The sequence below is a fragment of the Grampus griseus genome (assembly GCF_964374135.1).
Source record: "Grampus griseus genome assembly, chromosome: 2".
NCBI classification, from domain to species: domain Eukaryota; kingdom Metazoa; phylum Chordata; class Mammalia; order Artiodactyla; family Delphinidae; genus Grampus; species Grampus griseus.
This window is the reverse complement of record NC_139018.1, coordinates 118,978,927-118,999,276: the sequence shown is the minus strand read 5'-3', so window position 1 is coordinate 118,999,276 and position 20,350 is coordinate 118,978,927. Positions and strand designations below refer to the sequence as shown.

The window sequence follows — 20,350 nt, the reverse complement described above, 5'->3', positions numbered from 1 at the left end:
CCAAGGGAGTTAGAGCTTAAATCACTCTGGCCCTGCGGAGCGCACAATAAAGGAGGGAACTTGAGACCTGCAGAAACCGCGCGGGTCGGGAGCACAGAGGAGCCGCCAGGCCCGATCCTCGCAGGTTCCCCAGCCGGGTGGAGCCGGGGTTTGTCTCAAACAAACCCTCTCCCCTCCCGGACGAGAGGACCAAATGAGACCATTCAATTAAATGTTTAATTGCGAATTCTGGTATGGTTTCTGGAAGGTTAATCACAGCTGTCTCAATTATTTATGGCTTTTTGGCAAATTTCCGACCTGATAAGAAGTATATTCTACTGTGAAGCGTCTTGCAGGAAATCTGATAAATATTTGATTATTTCTTTCAGCTACAAGGATTCTGCGTCCACGCCCCAAGACCCGCGGGGCAAGCGGGATTTGGGAACTCCTCCCCTGGTTGGGGCGCCCCGGGCGACGGCGGGTCGAGCAAGGAGCCGGCCGCCGACACCTGGCTCCCCGGCCCTCGGGCAGCGGAGAAGCCCGGGCCGCCGTCCTGGAGGAGGGCGCGGGCGCCAGGGCCCAGCCCCTCGGCCTCCCGGGGGCGCGGCGCTCAGCCCGGCCGCGGCTCGAGGTGTTTCGGAGCGCGCCGCGGGGAGGGGCCGGGGTCCTGGGTCCGGCGCCCCGGGCCGAGTCGCCGCCGAGCCCTGGCAGCGGGCTCCGCCGAGGCGTCAGGGACTTCCCGAGAGTCGGTCCCACTAGCCTCGGAGCCGCCGTCCCCGCCCCGAGCCCAGCCGGGCTTCGGCCCCGCAGCCCGAGCGCGGAAGACGCCGGGTCCCGGGCGGCGGAAGTACAGAGCGCACTGGGATGCGTTCGCTTTTTCTTTTTTTTCGTTTGAAATTGGATCTCTTTATTTTCTATTTGCAAAGGAGTAAAAACAGCATATACAAAACTCGGCAGCCTTGTGAGGCTCCAAAAAGAAGTGTCCTGAACATTAGGTAGCTAAATTTGCTTTCAACAATCCGATGAAACTTCTGTATTTTCCAGTCCCCTCCGCCCCCAGTCTTGAATCTGATACTATTAAAACCATTTTTTCCCCCCCGACCAGATCTTTCTTCTTGGTAATGTTTGATCCTTATCTGACAGAAATTATTACCAATGTCACTCAGTGACCGGCTTAGCACTGACCGTTGGCTTAAGGTGGAGAACCGATGAGAACAAGATATGAAAAGGTCAACATCTCCTGGCAGACACTCCTCCCGTTCAGCTGTGAGCCGTGCACAGGAGTTGAAAACTTCAATTCAAAGCCCTTGTGACCGTCTGTTTTATTTTTACTTCGGTTTTCATTGCAGTTATTTGAGAAAATACTTTAGGGTGATTCACTATGGTTGATCTTTTTGGATCCCTAATTTTTATTCTGGAGAATTTCAGTTCAGCGATGCTATTTCTATAGGAGAGTCTCAGTATTGGCCGCTAGGAAAGTTTAAGCAGACCAACGAATATAATGCTTTAAATTCATTTCAAATAGCCCCCAAAACATATTATGTAATTAGAATGTAAAACTGTTATAAACATCTTTTACTCAAACCTATAAAAGGGAAATTTAGAGCAGGTTAACTTTTAGTAAGTCTTTAATTAAGATACTTCCGGAGTTGGAATTAACGTTTTTCTTTCAAATTTGTATTGCTTTAACAAGAAAAGTCATCACTGCAAACAGAATAAGTTATTTTATTACAAGAACAAAACAGACTTGCTAATTTTATGTCTAATTTTACCCACATTACAAATGCAAAGTATATATTATCATAGGATGTAAGTTACCAAACTCCAAAATATTGTGCATAAATGAAATAAACTCAACTTGCAGAATTAGAAAGAACATTAAAGTATCTACAGTCTTTATAAATAGTGCAAAGTATATACCATATCTACAGAGTATAAACACGTGAAAATGAACTTCTTAAGGAACAGTTAGAATGTTTGATCAATTTAAAATATTAATGAGGGTACTCAAATATACAACCAACCAAAACATTTATTTTTTCTCTTTTTTTAAGAAAAACTGTCGAGCTTCTTCCCAGGCCTGCTGAGGAAATCTGTTAGCCAGCTCAAGATAGTCTTGGGAACCAAGGCATTTTCCTGAGAGAGAAAAAAAAGAAGAGTAAAATTAAAAAGAGTTAAATTCTTCAAAATGTAAGAAATGAAAATTATTTTGATATCTGAGTACAAAATGGAGACATACTCTTCAAATAAATCATGATGCAAATTTAAGTAAAGGTAACTGATCTATATCTATTATAGTATAAAATATATAATATATATTTTAATCACAATCTATTTCATGCTTCTAACCTATTCAGACATTAACCCCTATGTAAAACATTGTGAAAAACATTGTTTTTGGACTCTGGAGTAAGAAAATAAGTAAATAAGTACGGTAAACAAAATAAAGTGACAGTCATGTATTCCATCCTTAAGTTAGCCTTGAAAGGCTAAATCTGTATGTAAATTTTACAGTTATTTTCTAAAATAGTCTATTTAATCTAAAACATGATTTTAGTTTAAACATAACTTTAAAAATGTTTCAATCTGGCACTCAGTCACCTAACAAAGCAGAGGGAACTGTCAGGAGCCTTACTGGCTCTTGAAACAAACGATCTCCTGGCCAGCCAGTCATCTAGCAGCGAGTATTTGAAAAACAGAATTCTTCCTCAGCAATAAGAATGTGGTGCTGCCAGGAGCTGCTTTACACTTAGAACTTAGAGGTTCACCTGGGCAATGAACTCAACATCTTGAAACATCTTGAAATATTTTGGGGGGATTTAATCTAAGCAAAAGGGGAACAGATGTCCAAGGTGCAAACTGGTAACTTAGTGTGGCATCATCATTTTTTAAAATCAAGTAAGCATATTATGAGCTGTCACCAGTAGAGTGATGACTTTTTCTAAGCAAAGCAGAGAACAGTTCCCTATTTGTTGGTTTGTGGATTAACCCATAGTAAATCCACATTGGGGAAAGCATGAAAGTCAGAGAAGATGGTCCCTTGGAAAAGGAAAGAAGGTTGAAACCATGCAGACAGAGTCAGCCCCTGGGACTTTGCCTGCCAGATAGGCAGCAAATTGTGACTCATCCTTACGTCAGGAGAAAGAGGAAGAAAAAAGAATGTTTATATGTCTTACTGGCAAAAAAATTGCTGTACAATTAAAAAATAAATTAAAAAATACATTAGAAGATTTTTCTAGGCATTTTCATAAATTCAAAATTTAAAACATTGCTTTATAAGGTATAGTAACAAATTATGTTGATTTCTGTCTAGCCTCCAACAGCTTAAAAAAAAAATGCTGTCACTGAGTCAGGGCGGAAGTGAACTTGCACACTAATGCAGGCTTAGACAAATGGTACCAAGTATGATGTTGACTTGAATTTCTAAAAAGGGACATAGCTTTCTGTTTACTTCTCTGAGTGCCTGAACCAATAAAACGACATTTTTTCATATTGTTACAGTTTTAGATATATTCTCTTTTACGTACTTTTCAACACCTGCCCACTATAAATAATGTGTGTGTGTGTGAGACAGACAGACAGACACACACACCCCAGGGTGACCTCCCCTTCTCCCAAGTAAGGGCTACTGAATGGGTGCCCCATAGGGTTTTGCTGGGAGTAAACCTCTGGCCACTTTAAAGACTATCAAACTAATGGAAGAATTGGGGAAAATCTGGATTAAGGTCTCATTAATCAGAGATGCTGTCACGAGAGCCAGACAAAGAGCAACTTCTCAATTACAGTGTGGGTAGCAGAATATTTCAAAAAGTAAATATGCACTTTAAAATTCGACATCTCAGCTCTGATCACAGGACTCACCTCAGCAGGAATGCTATAGGGAAAAGAAACCTTGTAAATCTTTTGGCCCCTGAACTGTGCTGTGCTCATCTGATGGCTTTTTCGTCATGTAGAACAATTTTACACTTTTATTTTCAATAAAAAATTCAAGTACTTGAATTTAGGGGGATGTACGGGCTACTACCAATGATGATTTTATTCTGAACATGGAACCAAATGTATGTGATTTCAGCATTTATGTGATAATGTAGGCCAATATTAATGATCTGATTGTCTCTTGTATTGCAAAGTAGCTCTTTAGTAATTATTCACCATTTATTATACCTTGCATGAGGTAAGTATAAATTACATAAAGACGTTTTGTGGTTTTCTTTTACTTCCATAGATTTCTCTGTATATTCTGATGTACTCATGCTTGATGACAAAATCAATTTCTTTATTCCCTGAAATATATTTGGTATCCGAATCTCAAATATTTTAGGTGATGTAATAAACTGATTTCTCTAACAGTTTCAGAGGGTTGAGTGAGAAATGTCCAGCTAACAAACACATGACATTTAATTTCAATAGAGACGTACCTTTGGGCTGATAAGACTGGGTATCTGCCTGACCTGGAGTCTGTGCAAAATCCTGTGTGAAACGAGAAAAGTGTTTTTTTTAATACCAATGCTACGGACAGAGAATTTTGCTGAGCGTGGCTTTAAAAATGCTTCTGAATTCTGAGGCAACTATTTTTTTTTTAACATCTTTTTTTTTTGGGGGGGGGGTACGCGGGCCTCTCACTGTTGTGGCCTCTCCTGTTGCGGAGCACAGGCTCCGGACGCGCAGGCTCAGCGGCCATGGCTCACGGGCCCAGCCGCTCCACAGCATGTGGGATCTTCCCGGACTGGGGCACGAACCCGTGTCCCCTGCATCGGCAGGCGGACTCTCAACCACTGCTCCACCAGGGAAGCCCTTTTTTAACATCTTTACTAGAGTATGATTGCTTTACAGTGTTGTGTTCATTTCTGCTATATAACAAAGTGTATCAGCTATACATATACATATATCCCCATAACCCCTCCCTCTTGCGCCTCCCTCCTACCCTCCCTATCCCCCGCTCTAGGTGGTCACAAAGCACTGAGCTGATCTCCCTGTGTTATGCAGCTGCTTCCCACTAGCTATCTATTTTACATTTGGTAGTGTATATATGTCTATGCTACTCTCTCACTTTGTCCCAGCTTACCCTTCCCCCTCCCTGTGTCCTCAAGTCCATTCTCTATGTCTCCATCTTTATTCCTGTCCTGCCCCTAGGTTCATCAGAACCATCTTTTTTTTAGATTCCATATATATGTGTTAGCATACAGTATTGTTTTTCTCTTTCTGACCTCCTTCACTCTGTATGACAGGCTCTAGGTCCATCCACCTTACTACAAGTAACTCATTTTCGTTTCTTTTTATGGCTGAGTAATAGTCCATTGTATATATGTGCCACATCTTCTTTACCCATTCATCTTTCAATGGACACTTAGGTTGGTTCCATGTCCTGGCTATTGTAAATAGTGCTGCAATGAACAGTGTGGTACATGTCTCTTTTTGAATTATGGTTTTCTCAGGGTATATGCCCAGTGGTGGGACTGCTGGGTCGAATGGTAGTTCTATTTTTAGTTTTTTAAGGAACCTCCATACGTTTTCCATAGTGGCTGTACCAATTCACATTCCCACCAACAGTGTAAGAGGGTTCCCTTTTCTCCACACCCTGAGGCAACTATTTTTGCATGAATAGTTTGGAGCCCAAATATAAAAGTTGAAGAAACTGACATTATGTAATTCAGGTTCTCATACATTTAAATTAAATAATGATGACTCAAATCTTGCTAAGTATCACCAGGGGCCAGGTTGTTGCCTCCTGTGGAAAGTACAACTTTGTTTTATATCTAACAAACTGAATTCTTTAGCCAAATACTGTCTTAAAATATTGATAGATTTTTAACATTTTAAAAAGCACAACTATAAAAGCCCTTAACGTATTCTGCAGCTATATCTTTTTTAATTGAAGTATAATTGACATACAGTATCATATTAGTTTCAGGTGTGCATCATAGTGATTCTGTATTCATATACATTCCAAAATGGTCACCATGATATGTCTAGTTATCATCTGTCACCATACAAAGTTATTATATTATTCACTATATTTCCTATGCTGTACATTATGTTCCCATGACATTTATTTTATAGTTGCAAGTCTGTACCTCTTAATTCCCTTCACCTATTTTGCCCACCTCCTACCTCCCCATGCCTCTTTCCCAACCACCAGTGTGTTCTCTGTTATCTATGAGTCTGTTTCTGTTTTGTTATGTTTGCTTGTTTTTTATATTCCACATATAAGTGAAACCATATGGTAAAATTGCCTTTCTCTGTCTGACTTATTTCATGTAGCATAATACTCTTTAGGTCCATCCATTCTGCAGCTAAATCTTAAAGTCTAGTAATTTTACTCTTAGATGGAACATGAAAAATGTCATCTATAATATGTAAAGTTTCAGGAACCTAGGACAAACTACTAGCTCCTATTTTAAATATAATTTTCTAGTAACTATTAATCATCTAACACAGGGGACCTTGAAGAACCATTTTATAAACTAAAATCCAATGTATTTTCGTTCCCTTGAGCACAGTTATTTATAGAAAAAAACCAAACTTCATTTAACTCCAGCAATCTAAAGTGCTATCCCAAATAAGCATTATAAGAAATTTCTGTAGTATTTATAAAATCTGTGTGCTAAAATAAAATGTATGTTAAATGTGTTACATTTACATTAAATTACATTTAATTGTGTGTTAACTGTAATGGAGAAGAGTTGAATTAGAAGTACTCCGAGATCAACACCAGATGAAAATAATATATATGATCCTTACTTTAGATTCTGATACCATTTATAGTTTTATAAATTGTTTTCCAAGCAGTTGAAAATGTAAGGGACTAAGTTGGTACAGATGCAAAATTGTCTTTGCTCAACAATCACTCTCTTGGTTCAACAATCACTGTCCTGGTTGAGGCCTCTCTGCTCATGCCATGAAAAACTGCATATCACCTCCCTGGCAGTCCCTGTCCCCCTTTCTTGCCTTACTTTTCTACACAGCACTTAGTACCATCTGACATGCTATTTATTTTACTTATTTATTTGTTTTTTGCTTTGACTCCCCCCATTCTAATGAAAGACCTTTAAAGGAAGGAATTTGTATCTGTGTTATTTGCTGCTGTATTTCCAGTGCCTAGAGCAGTGCCCAGCACACCGAGGGCACTAAAAAATTAGTGAATGAAAGAAAGAATGAATTTTAAGATCACAGTCTTAAAATTCTCTATAACATCTTTTCTGTTTAAATTTAATCCTAAGGCTGTAAGAATATCTGAAGAATCCTAAATGTTAATTACGATGTTTACATGAAAATTCATTAAGATTTTAATTATTAATCACAAGATGTTCTTTGAAAAATCTCTACCCTACCTATAGATCTGAATATCTTTGAAAAAATTTTCAGAAATTGGAATCCAGACTCAAACAGAACAATTAAGCTGAAAATAAAACATTTCTAAACAATTGATCTAGTATGTTTATTAACTGATCATCTAACAGAGGATAGTTTAAGAAATGTAAACCACTGATTGCCATCTAAGGTGAAGAAGCCTTGGGGGACTCTTTAGCCATCCCAGCCAGCTGGGCACAGTTACACCCTTTCAAAAGTGATATTTGTATCTTAGCCAGAATAAGGAACAATAACAATACAGAGCTCTGCTTTCTGTTTCATTATTATGAACAGAAAACACTGTCTATTAATCACATGTGCATCATGGAACAAAAACAGATTGGTTTTAGGGTGGAACATTTGAAGGAAAATGGAAGATTCTGATTCCAGTCCTACAGAATTTAACTGGATCAGAAAAATATAAGGTCATACTTAAAAGTTTTAGATTTAAGAAAAAGAAACATAACAGATTTTTATTATACACACACAGGCTGTGTGTATTTATTTAAAAATTTATTTTAAATATTTATTTAAAAATTTACAAATAAACTGACATTTTAATTGATCTTTCTTCAGCAATCATTATCTTTTCTCTATAAATAGACAAAAAGCAAGATGAATTAACAGTTAAAGCCTTAAAGAAGTCTTTTAAAAAACATTTCCTTAGTGCAGGCTTACCATTTCATTAACTGGAAAAATACCCTTTTCTTGAAATCCTCCAAGTAGAAATGATACAACACCCAAACCCCAGTTTTACTATCATGATATTTTAGAAATTAATTTCAAGCACAGAAATATGTGAAATTTTTAAAAGGTAGCGTGGATGGCAAGAATAAACAGCTGGTTCGCTTTTACTTTTCAATTGCATTAGCTTACACACAGAGCCGGAGAATTAGGCATAACACAGAAGGTACCTGAATGAACGTGGCCAGTAGAACACAGCTCATCTCCTGCTCCAGAATGATCTTGTTCTGAAGATTGTTGTAACAAGCAGCGATAAGTGAAGGGAACAGCACTTTGATCAGCCGTGGGTCACTGAAATACTGGAAGGGCAACTGGCAAAGCTTCTGCAGCACCGTGGGGTGGCGGCCGGACTGCACGATGACCTGAAACAGAGGAGGAACCCCAGGTCAGCTGCCAAAAAGCCCCAGCCTGCCTGCCCTGTGTCCCCCTTCCTCAGCCAGTAGTGCCAGTAAGAACCATGGAGAATATGCTGAATAAGTGTAAGGAGGAAAGAAAAAGACTCCTCAACTCCTTACCAGAGCTTAACTTAAGTGATATTTGAAAGGAGCAGAAAAGAAAGAAATCTCATTTCCTAACTTAAGGGAAAAGACTCCAAAAGTTCTGCACCCATTTAAAAATTCTTATAATCCACGAGGAATCATGCATTTATCATGGAGAGAGGGTGCCTGTGAAATGGGTTTGGGATACACACTGCTTTAACAGAGTGCCCCACCCTTCACTCTTCCCCTTAAAGCAAAACAGCCATATTCCTTAAAACCTGCAAAGAGCTCACTCACAAGAAAGACACCCTTTCCTATACTCCTGCTCACTAACCTAGCTCACGGAATATATTGAACACAGATAGATCTATTCTGTATGCAGACAAACCCTTGGAAAGAAAAGGGGATTGTAAAGGGAATGGGAACAGTTTCAGCAAACACAGGCTCCAAAAGTTCCTTCCTCCGATCCATACAGCTTATCTATGTTTCCATCAGTGCCACTGAGTCTAAAAGGAGAATTGTTTAGATAAATGAGACTGTTGTCTTGAAGCAGTCTAGGTTTACAACTGTGTACATTTTAAGAAATGGGGCAATGCAATTAATGGGCTTGCAGGGAAGCCCTCCTAACTTACTCCCTAGGCCTACATGATAAACTAAGAAATGTCAAAATCAGATCTGTTTCAAGTAACCTTGATTAGACTGTTCTAATATAAAAGAGCTGGGTGACCCAAAGCCCACTTCTTGGTATAGGAGGAAGCTCACGGAAGGTTAGGAACACTGTAAAATCTAAGGTCAAGACCGTAAATTGTACTTGGAAAAACACAGTTTTACAGGTACACACCCAGACAGGACTGCATTCAAATTAAAACCAGAAGGACAGAATGAAACAGCAGAGGCAGGAGAAACATAAATTACAGGGATTTACAAGTTTTCAAAGTACTTTTAACAATACTTTAAGAACACACTCTCAGATGATAATGCAGTTTGGTTTAAGAAGAAAATCAACAAAGTAATAGTTCACATATTTTAGTTCAATAGCTAAAATGACATCAAAAACCTTTAGAGAATGTTGATAGGGACTTGTTAATACCTTCAAATCCAGCAGGAATTTTAAAGACTTGCAGTGTGACAATTCAGCACATGGCTATATGCTGCCATTTCTGACACTGGCTGAGAAAAATATGCCCTATCATCCACTTTATTGATAAAGCATTTGCTTAAATCTTTATTTTAATTATTAGCTACAAATTTTGTAGCACAGCAAAATGATCATCACTTTAGAATTTATAATGACACCATTATTAGAAGTCTCTTTTCTCCCTTTGGACAAAAATTAAGAACAAGTTTTTTCTTTGGAACTTCACTGTTAAAATGCTATTATTGGAAGACTCACTGATTGAAAAGACATTAAACTGGACAGTCTGGCTAGCACAGGCACAATGTTAACTCAAAGATGACAACTCCTGGTTCCTGGTAAATTAGCCCAGAACATGAGAGCTTAACCATAACTTATTCCACCTGGACTCCTGACTCTCCCTGGGGTGAGGCAGAGCCCCTTGGGGGTCAGTCCCCTCTGGGAACAGGGCTGGCTATCAGTTGCCCGTTGAAAAAGTGAGTTTACAGAGGTCACCAGCAGTGTAGTGAGATGACCTGCCAGAGGCCATCAGCTTTAAGTCCTGAGACTGCAGAAGACACAAATGGAGGCAGGCAGTTTGGTTACCTTGGGGTAAGGAGTTCTACCCACAGGACTGACTATGACAGGACTCAACCAGATTACAGGTAAGGGGTCCAGTCCGTGAGAGCCACACCCCTTGGCTTGGCTGTGAGCCAGAGTAGGACATGTAGTTGTCACTGTCCCTCAAATCACACTTCAGACATTGTGGGGAGACAGGATTAGGAGACCCCGGAAGTGGCCAACCTGTAGCACTGAGACTCAGTTGGCGAGACTCCTGGATAATTCAGGTGGGCTCTTGGCACAGAGCAATGGCAGTTTGATGTCATGAGCACAGCTAAAATAGTCATCTAAATTAGGCTAATAAGCACTTCCTGTAGGGGCAGGGAAGCAAAGGCTGGGATACAAACAGCCTGACCTCAATGCTCAGGGCCTTGGGTACCAGGAGAGAGTTTCCTGAGGGGCTTTTGACAGATTAGGGGATGAAGGCATCATTCAGTTTTATTTCATCCACTCACTCCCAGGCCTTAGGGGGTAGGTCAAATGTCACCTGGACTACTTAAGCTTTCCAAAATCAGTATAAAGTCAATAGAGTGTCATCACGGGGCATGAAGTTCTTGCTGAATGAAAGAAACGTACATAAGAGAAATCTCAGACATACAATATGATGTAAATATGTCTCTCTATATGCCTTCCTCATGGAGCTGCAACTAAATCAATAACTGCTGGTCTGCCACCTTTGTCCAGACAAAGGGTTACCAATAAGGCCTAAGGTGGTACTACCCTGAACCTGGCCAGGCCACCTGCCCTTCCCTTCAGGACACACAGGCCAACACAAATATAAAGAAGCTTTTCACAGAGCCCCTTTCCAGAGTACTGCACCAAGGGAAGGATGTGACCTGCCTGTAGATTTCTTTGGTGGCCACAGTCATCAGAGACAGTAGGTATGGCCTCAGTAGTAATGAGAAACCTCCTCTCAAACATGATGTCCATTTTCAGATGCGGAGTAGGGCTCCAAGGAAACCAAGGGAATTTCTAGCAACATTCAGATCAAAAGAGACTGAAACTGAACTTGCCTCTTGCTCTGAGGTGTGATTCTAAAATAGGTACTAACTTAAGAAGAACTAGGAGATCTGAGTTCCTGCCTTCACTCTAGTCACCAACTAGTTGTGTGACCTAAGCAAACAGCTCAGTTGCTTTGGGTTTTAATTTTTTAAAAAGTATACTTTTCATTGAAGTATAACACACACACCCATTAAGTTAATAGCTTGATTTTTCACGAAGTGAACTTAACCTGTGTCGCCAGCGTACAAATAAAGAAAGAGAACACGACCAAGGGTTCTGGGTCTTTAATACACTCTTTCTCACTGAAAATTAGATTTCTGCATTTTGAATTTAAGACAAGTCACAGAAACTACTTGACTGTAGTAGAACGTAAGATCTCTCTTATGTTCTTAGCACTTCGAGGCCTTCTTGGATTCAGTCTCTATCAATCATTCTCTGGAGAGAATTCTCCTTTGGTCTTCTAAGCAAAGGCCAGTGGGCCTAATTCCTCAGTCACTGAAGAAAGACACCTTTTACCCAAATGCCCAGGCATTCACCACCTTTTTCTTTGGTATCATTGGCAAGGGGTTGGGGGAGGGAGTAGGGAGAGGGTAAGAGAGGAAGTGGGAGAGAGACCCTCACTTCCTTTTCTTTTTGGAACTATCAACAATTCTGGGAAGAAGGGGCTTTAGAAAAAGGAAAGTTGCATGCTGCCAACGTGTGCTATAGCCTGTGGAAAGAGGGCCAAGAGAATCTGAATGCTGGCATTAAAAAGGCATCTGGGAAAAAAAATAAAAATAAAAGAAATCTGGAGTAGACAAGTGGACACGTTGATTCTTTCATCTGTTGATCCTTGACTACCCACTAAGCCTTCTGGCTCCAATCTTTGTACTTCCTACCAAGTGAAGCATAATCTGGGTGCACTGAGTGAGAGAGCCAGAAGAGAGCTCTAAATTCAGAGGACGTTTGCTGAGTGCCTCCTGTGTGCCAAATGCTGTTGGGGACATGGACAGGAATCAAGTTTTAGCTCTCAGGGAGATGAAGTATGTCCACAGTAGACAATGATGCAAAGGAGCCTGGGTCATCAGAGAGGGAAGGATAAGGTACTAGGGGACCCCTCACCTCCCTCCTTAGGTGAGGAAGGCTGCACTGGGAAGGTGGGCTGGACCTTCAAGGCTAGATCAGATTTGAGCACCGAGAATTGTAGGTGGAGGAATTTTAGGTGGAGAGAAGAAACGCCTAGGTTCAATAACCAGCCTGTCTTTGTCTGCTCAGGCTGCCATTACAAAATACTATAGACTAGGTGCCTTAAATGACAGAAATTTATTTTTGAACGGTTCAGAAGCCTGGAAGTCTGAGATCAGAGTGCAGCATGGTTGGGTTCTGGTGAGCGCTCTCTTCCTGGTTTGCAGACTTGACACCTCAGTGTGTCCTCATGTGGCCTTTCCTTAGTGAGTGCACATGGAAAGAGAGATCTCTCTCTTCCTCTTCTTATAAGGCCACCAATCCTATCACATTAGGACCCCACCCTCATGACCTTGTTTAACCTTAATTACCTCTTAAAAGCCCTATCTCCAAGTACAGTCACATTGGGGGTTAGCATATGAATTTTGGGGGGATACAATTCAATCCATAGCTCAGGTCTGATTCCTCATCACCCCTGGCCAGAATAAAGTTTCATTAGCAGGCTACCCTCACTAACCAGGTGGATTTTAGAAGTGACTGGGTCAGTTGTCTCTCAGTGGGCATAAGCCGTGAATCTGCAGGCTTAAGGGTGCTTGGTGTTAGGTAGCCCTGGGCTCTAGGTCTGGCTCTGTTCAGTTAACCAGTTTGAGCCTCAGTGTTCTTTCAATAAAATAGAGGTAGATGGCAGCCTTCAGGGTTTACATGAGGATCAAATGAGACAGTGTCCGTGACCACAATGCATTAATAAAAAACAATGTTAGTTATGAGCGTGTGGTTAGCTCACCAGCTCTGCTGCTCTGAGTCTTCTCCTGCCGGATCTGGCTTCCCTACACTTGCAGGACCAGAAGTCCCCTCCCAGCGTTAGGCCTAATGAATGCTTTCCATCATCCCACCCCCCCATCTCTCCATAAGGGCTGCTCATTAGAACAGGGCATCTGGCAGCAGCAGGCCCTGCTCTGGCTGGGACTCATCAGCAAGCTTCATGCCACGTGGGAAGCCATTGTGGCGGCCTCTCCCTGGCCCTGTCTGCACAGGAGACAGCTATGCAAACAGTGCTGGGGATGCAGCTAGGATCTCGTGGTGGTGGGGTAGGAAGTGCATTCTGAAGGCTCTGAAAAGAAAATCCTAGCATAAGCACGATCCAAGAAATGCAGGTAGTGGTACAGAGAAACAGTCTTAGCTTACTCTGTGTGTGTGTGTGTGTGTGTGTGTGTGTGTGTGTGTGTGTGTGTGTTTTGAGCCTGTTGTGCTAGACTTGTCAATCTGAAGACAGAGCAGGAAGGGCCAAAGCTAATAGGCTGGCGTTGTGGCCTCCTGATTCAGACCCAGGAGGAGCTTCCCTCCAAGCACTTGAGGAAATCCTTAAGCCCAGGAAGTCTTCCCAGGTAGCACAGCCTGAGAATGCCTCTCCTTTTCAACCCAAAGACAAGGCAGCAGCTATTACATATTTAAGTGTGTGTAGCTTAATTCCTAGTTCCAGAAGGGCAGGAACTGTATCTTTTACTCTTCTGTTCTCCATTGCTCTGTTACAGGGCTAGGCACATCAAAGTTACTGGAATGAATGAATCAAAGTGACAGAGGGTCCCTACTTAACAAATTCTTCTGTGCCTTACCTTGGGGGAGAATCATACCACAATCTCTTCTCGTGAGGTATAGATGCCGTTTTCTGACTCAGGGGCCTCAATGGTCTCCACATCATGTTGCCTTAAGTCTGCATAGCTAGTCCCTTGTCATAGACTGAATGTTTGCATGCCCCCCACTCCAATTCTTTTTTTTTTTTTTTTGTGGTACGCGGGCCTCTCACTGTTGTGGCCTCTCCTGTTGCGGAGCAACAGGCTCCGGACGCGCAGGCTCAGCGGCCATGGCTCACGGGCGCAGCCGCTTCGCGGCATGTGGGATCTTCCCGGACCGGGGCACGAACCCGCGTCCCCTGCATCGGCAGGCGGACTCTCAACCACTGCGCCACCAGGGAAGCCCACACCAATTCTTATGTTGAAATCCTAACCCTCATGTGATGGCATCAGGAGGTGGGGGCCTTTGGGAGGTGATTAGATCATGAGGGTGGAGCCCTCATGAATGGGATTAATACCCTTATAAAAGAGACCCCAGAGGGCTCTCTAGTCCTCTTTCTGCCATGTGAGGATACGATGAGAAGTTGGTAGTCTGTAACCTGGAAGAGGGCCCTCCCCAGAACCTGAATAGGCTGGCACCCTGACCTTGGACTTCCAGCTTCCAGAACTGTGAGAAACAAATTTCTATTGTTTATAAGCTACCCAGTCTATGGAACTTTGTTATTGCAGCCCAAACTAAGACATCCCTAAAGAATGGGTTTTGTGATGCTCTGTCTCCTATCCTAGAAGGAAGTTGGGCTTGAGATCCTCAGCGTCCTAGGCACAAACTCAGGGCTCCCTGGCCTGGTTATAAAGAGAGGTCTGGAAAAAATCCTCCTCCTTTGTGGGTGGTGGGTGACACTGGTCTCTCACTTGATGTGAAAGAATCCAAAATCTTCTAGGATATCACGTTGCCAGAACCTCAGCAATACCCAACTCAACAGAAAGCCTGTCACTGGCAGAGACATTACTCAACAGTCTATAAAGCCCCTTTCCCTACATTGTCTGAGTCTCTAAACACCCTGTGAGGTGGGCAGACAGGGATGACTATACTCTTTTATAAGAAGAGATCTAATGCTCAGAAAGTCTGAAAGACTTGTCGCAGGTCCGCCAGCCAGTCACTTATGGAGCTGGGCCTGGAAAACTCTTACGACTGACTGCTGGCTTTTCTCTCACCACTCAGGCCTGTCCAGGGCTATCAGACACTCATGATGCTGCCCTTTACTAGGCAGAGGGGCTCTCTGTCACCTGAGCTCATTCCAATGACTGGCTGCCAGCTAGCTTCTCGCACAACTTTGCCCGCCCAGATGAAGATGAGGATGACATACTGTCATTCTAAACAGACTAAACCAATTGACATATACAGATTAAACCAACACAAAAGGCCTTTCTTCAAAACCCTATATTCTGTTTGGCTAGGTATCAAATAACCAGTTCTCCGCTATGGGCTGTGCTGTGCTAAGGGCTTGTCTCAAATGATCAGACCTAAGAACTTGAAAGAGAGGAACGGTTGGCAATGGGGCTAGATTCTCAGGAGTGAACTGTTGGAACATGTGACTCCGAAACGAGGACCCTCTTGTGATGGTTATGTAGTCAGCTGCCTTCTGGGTTTTGAGTGCCTGCCAATCTGGTCTTACATTTTTGAAACAACTGCTATCATCTATAATATATTTATAATGTTAATCCTTGGTATGACCTGAATAGTTTTTCCCAACAGTTAAATTTAAAGAAGAAAAAAAGGAAAGTGGAGGTAGGCTATTGAGTAGTTCTAAGTCTGGTCTAGAAATGCAGTCGGCCTGGGGAGAGTTTGCAGATTTCACACCTGTGAAATGACAACTGCTGTATTCACTTCAAAGATCCCAAGGAGAGTGGCTAGGAAGGCCTATGGAGACTCTATCATGTTATGTAAATGGAAAACAGCCTGATTCTCCTCACCCAGAAGGCCCCCTTCCTCCAACTGTGACCACCTGGAATGCAGCCAAGAACCAGGAAGTGAGCAGGCAGACCACTGAGCAGACAAATCAGTTCATTCATCAAAAATCTACTGAGCATCTACTCTGGCCAAGTGCTGTGTTAGGCTCGGGGAGCGGGGTAGTGAATGAGTCAGACACACCCTTGCCCTCATAGAGTGCCCAGTCTTTCCACAAAACTGATGTCAATTATTGACAGCAAAGTTCTGCAAGCTCCAACTCAGTTTACCAATTCATATTTCAGAAGCAAGTCTAACAAAGTGGATTGGAATCAGCAAATTAGGAGACTGCTGGAGATAGATAAACTGACAACAGGAAGAAGCATCTGCTGACACGAATAAGTGACGGGTGGGAATTAAAATTATTTCAAGAATAAATAAGAATTCAAAAAGTTGCCTGGAACCATTTAGTATATAAATAGTTGGTCTTGAGTGCATTAATGTACTGTAGTAAAATATCATATTATAACCCATTACCTTTTCTTAGTACTCTACACTTTAAAAATTTGCTTCAAAGAGAGGCTTCTGGGAAGATGATGGAAGAGTAAGACGCGGAGATCACCTTCCTCCCCACAGATACACCAGAAATACATCTACACGTGGAACAACTCCTACAGAACACCTACTGAACGCTGGCAGAAGACCTCAGACCTCCCAAAAGGCAAGAAATTCCCCACGTATCTGGGTAGGGCAAAAGAAAAAAAGAAAAAACAGAGACAAAAGAATAGGGACGGCACCTGCACCAGTGGGAGGGAGCTGTGAAGGAGGAAAAGTTTCCACACACTAGGAAGCCCCTTCGCGGGCGGAGACTGCGGGTGGCGGAGGGGGAAAGCTTCAGAGCCGTGGTGGAGAGCACAGTAACACGGATGCGGGGGGGGGGGGGGCAAAGCGGAGAGATACCCGCATAGAGGATCGGTGCCGACCAGCACTCACCAGCCCGAGAGGCTTGTCTGCTCCCCTGTCGGGGTGGGCGGGGCTGGGAGCTGAGGCTGGGGCTTCGGTCAGAGGCAGGGAGAGGACTGGGGTTGGCGGTGTGAACACAGCCTGCAGGGGGTTAGTGCGCCACGGCTGGCCGGGAGGGAGTCCGGGGAAAAGTCTGGACCTGCCCAAGAGGCAAGAGACTTTTTCTTCCCTCTTTGTTTCCTGGTGCGCGAGGAGAGGGGATTAAGAACGCTTCTTAAAGGAGCTCCAGAGACGGGCGCGAGCCGCGGCTAAAAGCGCAGACCCCAGAGATGGGCATGAGATGCTAAGGCTGCTGCTGCTGCTGCCACCAAGAAGCCTGTGTGCGAGCACAGGTCACTATCCACACCCCGCTTCCGGGGAGCCTGTGCAGCCCACCACTGCCAGGGTCCCGGGATTCAGGGACAACTTCCCCGGGAGAACGCACGGCACGCCTCATGATGCTGCAACGTCACGCCGGCCTCTGCCGCCGCAGGCTCGCCCCGCACTCCGTGCCCCTCCCTCCCCCCGGCCTGAGTGAGCCAGAGCCCCCGAATCAGTGGCTCCTTTAACCCCATCCTGTCTGAGCGAAGAACAGATGCCCTCCGGCGACCTACACGCAGAGGCGGGGCCAAATCCAAAGCTGAGCCCCTGGGAGCTGTGAGAACAAAGAAAAGAAAGGGAAATCTCTCCCAGCAGCCTCAGAAGCAGTGGATTAAAGCTCCACAATCAACCTGATGTACCCTGCATCTGTGGAATACATGAATAGACAACGAATCATCCCAAATTGAGGAGGTGGACTCTGAGAGCAAGATTTATTATTTTTTTCCCCATTTTCCTCTTTTTGTGAGTGTGTATGTGTATGCTTCTGTGTGAGATTTTGTCTGTATAGCTTTGCTTCCACCATTTGTCTGAGGGTTCTATCCGTCCATTAAAAAAAAATTTTTTTTTCTTAATAATTACTTTTTATTTTAATTATTTTATTTTACTTTATCTTCGTTCTTTCTTTCCTTCCTTCCCTCCTTTAGACAACGAATCATCACAAATTGAGGAGGTGGACTTTGAGAGCAAGATTTATGAGTTTTTCCCCTTTTCCTCTTTTTGTGAGTGTGTATGTGTATGCTTCTATGTGAGATTTTGTCTGTATAGCTTTGCTTCCACCATTTGTCCTAGGGCTCTATCCGTCCGTTGTTTTCATTTTCTCTTAATAATAATTTTTTTATTTTAATAACTTTATTGTTTTATCTTACTTTACTTTATCTTCTTTCTTTCTTTTTTTCCTTCCTTCCCTCCTTATTTCCTGCCTTCCTTCCTCCCTCCCTCCCTCCTTTCCTCCCTCCTTTCTTTCTATTTCTACTAATTGTTTCTTTCTACTTTTTCTCCCTTTTATTCTGAGCCGTGTGGATGAAAAGCTCTTGGTGCTGCAGCCAGGAGTCAGTGCTGTGCCTCTGAGGTGGGAGAGCCAACGTCAGGACACTGGTCCACAAGAGACCTCCCAGCTCCACATAATATCAAACGGCGAAAATTTCCCAGAGATCTCCATCTCAACACCAGCACCCAGCTTCACTCAACGGCCAGCAAGCTACAGTGCTGAACATCCTATGCCAAACAACTAGCAAGACAGGAACACAACCCTACCCATTAGCAGAGAGGCTGCCTAAAATCATAAGTCCATAGATACCCCAAAACACACCACCAGATGTGGACCTGCCCACCAGAAAGACAAGATCCAGCCTCATCCACCAGAACACAGGCACTAGTCCCCTCCACCAAGAAGCCTACACAACCCAATGAACCAACCTTAGCCACTGGGGACAGACACCAAAAACAACGAGAACTACGAACCTGCAGCCTGCAAAAAGGAGACCCCAAACACAGTAAGATAAGCAAAATGAGAAGACAGAGAAACACACAGCAGATGAAGGAGCAAGATAAAAACCCACCAGACCTAACAAATGAAGAGAAAATAGGCAGTCTACCTGAAAAAGAATTCAGAATAATAATAGTAAACATGATCCAAAATCTTGGAAATAGAATAGACAAAATGCAAGAAACATTTAACAAGAACCTAGAAGAACTAAAGCTGAAACAAACAATGATGAACAACACAATAAATGAAACGAAAAATACTCTAGATGAGATCAATAGCAGAATAACTGAGGCACAAGAACGGATAAGTGACCTGGAAGATAAAATAGTGGAAATAACTACTGCAGAGCATAATAAAGAAAAAAGAATGAAAAGAACTGAGGGCAGTCTCAGAGACCTCTGGGACAACATTAAACACACCAACATTTGAATTATAGGGGTTCCAGAAGAAGAAGAGAAAAAGGGACTGAGAAAATATTTGAAGAGATTATAGTTGAAAACTTCCCTAATACGGGAAAGGAAATAGTTAATCAAGTCCAGGAAGCACAGAGAGTCCCATACAGGATAAATCCAAGGAGAAATACGCCAAGACACATATTAATCAAACTGTCAAAAATTAAATACAAAGAAAGCATATTAAAAGCAGCAAGGGAAAAACAACAAATAACACACAAAGGAATCCCCATAAGGTTAACAGCTGATCTTTCAGCAGAAACTCTGCAAGCCAGAAGGGAGTGGCAGAATATATTTAAAGTGATGAAGGAGAAAAACCTGAAACCAAGATTACTCTACCCAGCAAGGATCTCATTCAGATTTGATGGAGAAATTAAAAGCTTTACAGACAAGCAAAAGCTGAGAGAGTTCAGCACCACCAAACCAGCTTTACAACAAATGCTAAAGGAACTTCTCTAGGCAAGAAACACAAGAGAAGGAAAAGACCTACAATAATGAATGCAAAACAATTAAGAAAATGGGAATAGGAACATACATATCGATAATTACCTTAAATGTAAATGGACTAAATGCTCCCACCAAAAGACACAGATTGGCTGAATGGATACAAAAACAAGACCCATATATTTGCTGTCTACAAGAGACCCACTTCAGACCTAGGGACACATACAGACTGAAAGTAAGGGGATGGAAAAAGATATTTCATGCAAATGGAAACCAAAAGAAAGCTGGAGTAGCAATTCTCATAACAGACAAAATAGACTTTAAAATAAAGACTATTAGAAGAGACAAAGAAGGACACTACATAATAATCAAGGGATCAATCCAAGAAGATATAACAATTGTAAATATTTATGCACCCAACATAGGAGCACCTCAATACATAAGGCAAATACTAACAGCCATAAAAGGGGAAATCGACAGTAACACATTCATAGTAGGGGACTTTAACGCCCCACTTTCACCAATGGACAGATCATCCAAAATGAAAATAAATAAGGAAACACAAGTTTTAAATGATACATTAAACAAGATGGACTTAATTGATATTTATAGA

General features: G+C 42.4%; 1 protein-coding gene across 2 annotated transcripts in view; it reads right to left on the bottom strand.

Moving 5' to 3' along the window:
* Window positions 1-908: 908 nt before the first annotated feature.
* SCAPER (S-phase cyclin A associated protein in the ER) overlaps window positions 909-20,350 on the bottom strand; it is a 495,909-nt gene continuing 476,467 nt past the window's right edge. For both annotated transcript variants that reach the window (XM_082647309.1, XM_082647310.1), the window contains exons 30-32: window positions 8,244-8,435; window positions 4,398-4,449; window positions 909-2,115 (exon numbers count right to left, since the gene is read on the bottom strand). In XM_082647309.1, the coding sequence (XP_082503435.1) occupies window positions 2,012-2,115; window positions 4,398-4,449; window positions 8,244-8,435 (348 nt within the window). In that variant the 3' untranslated portion in view covers window positions 909-2,011. The remainder of the gene's footprint in view (window positions 2,116-4,397; window positions 4,450-8,243; window positions 8,436-20,350) is intronic.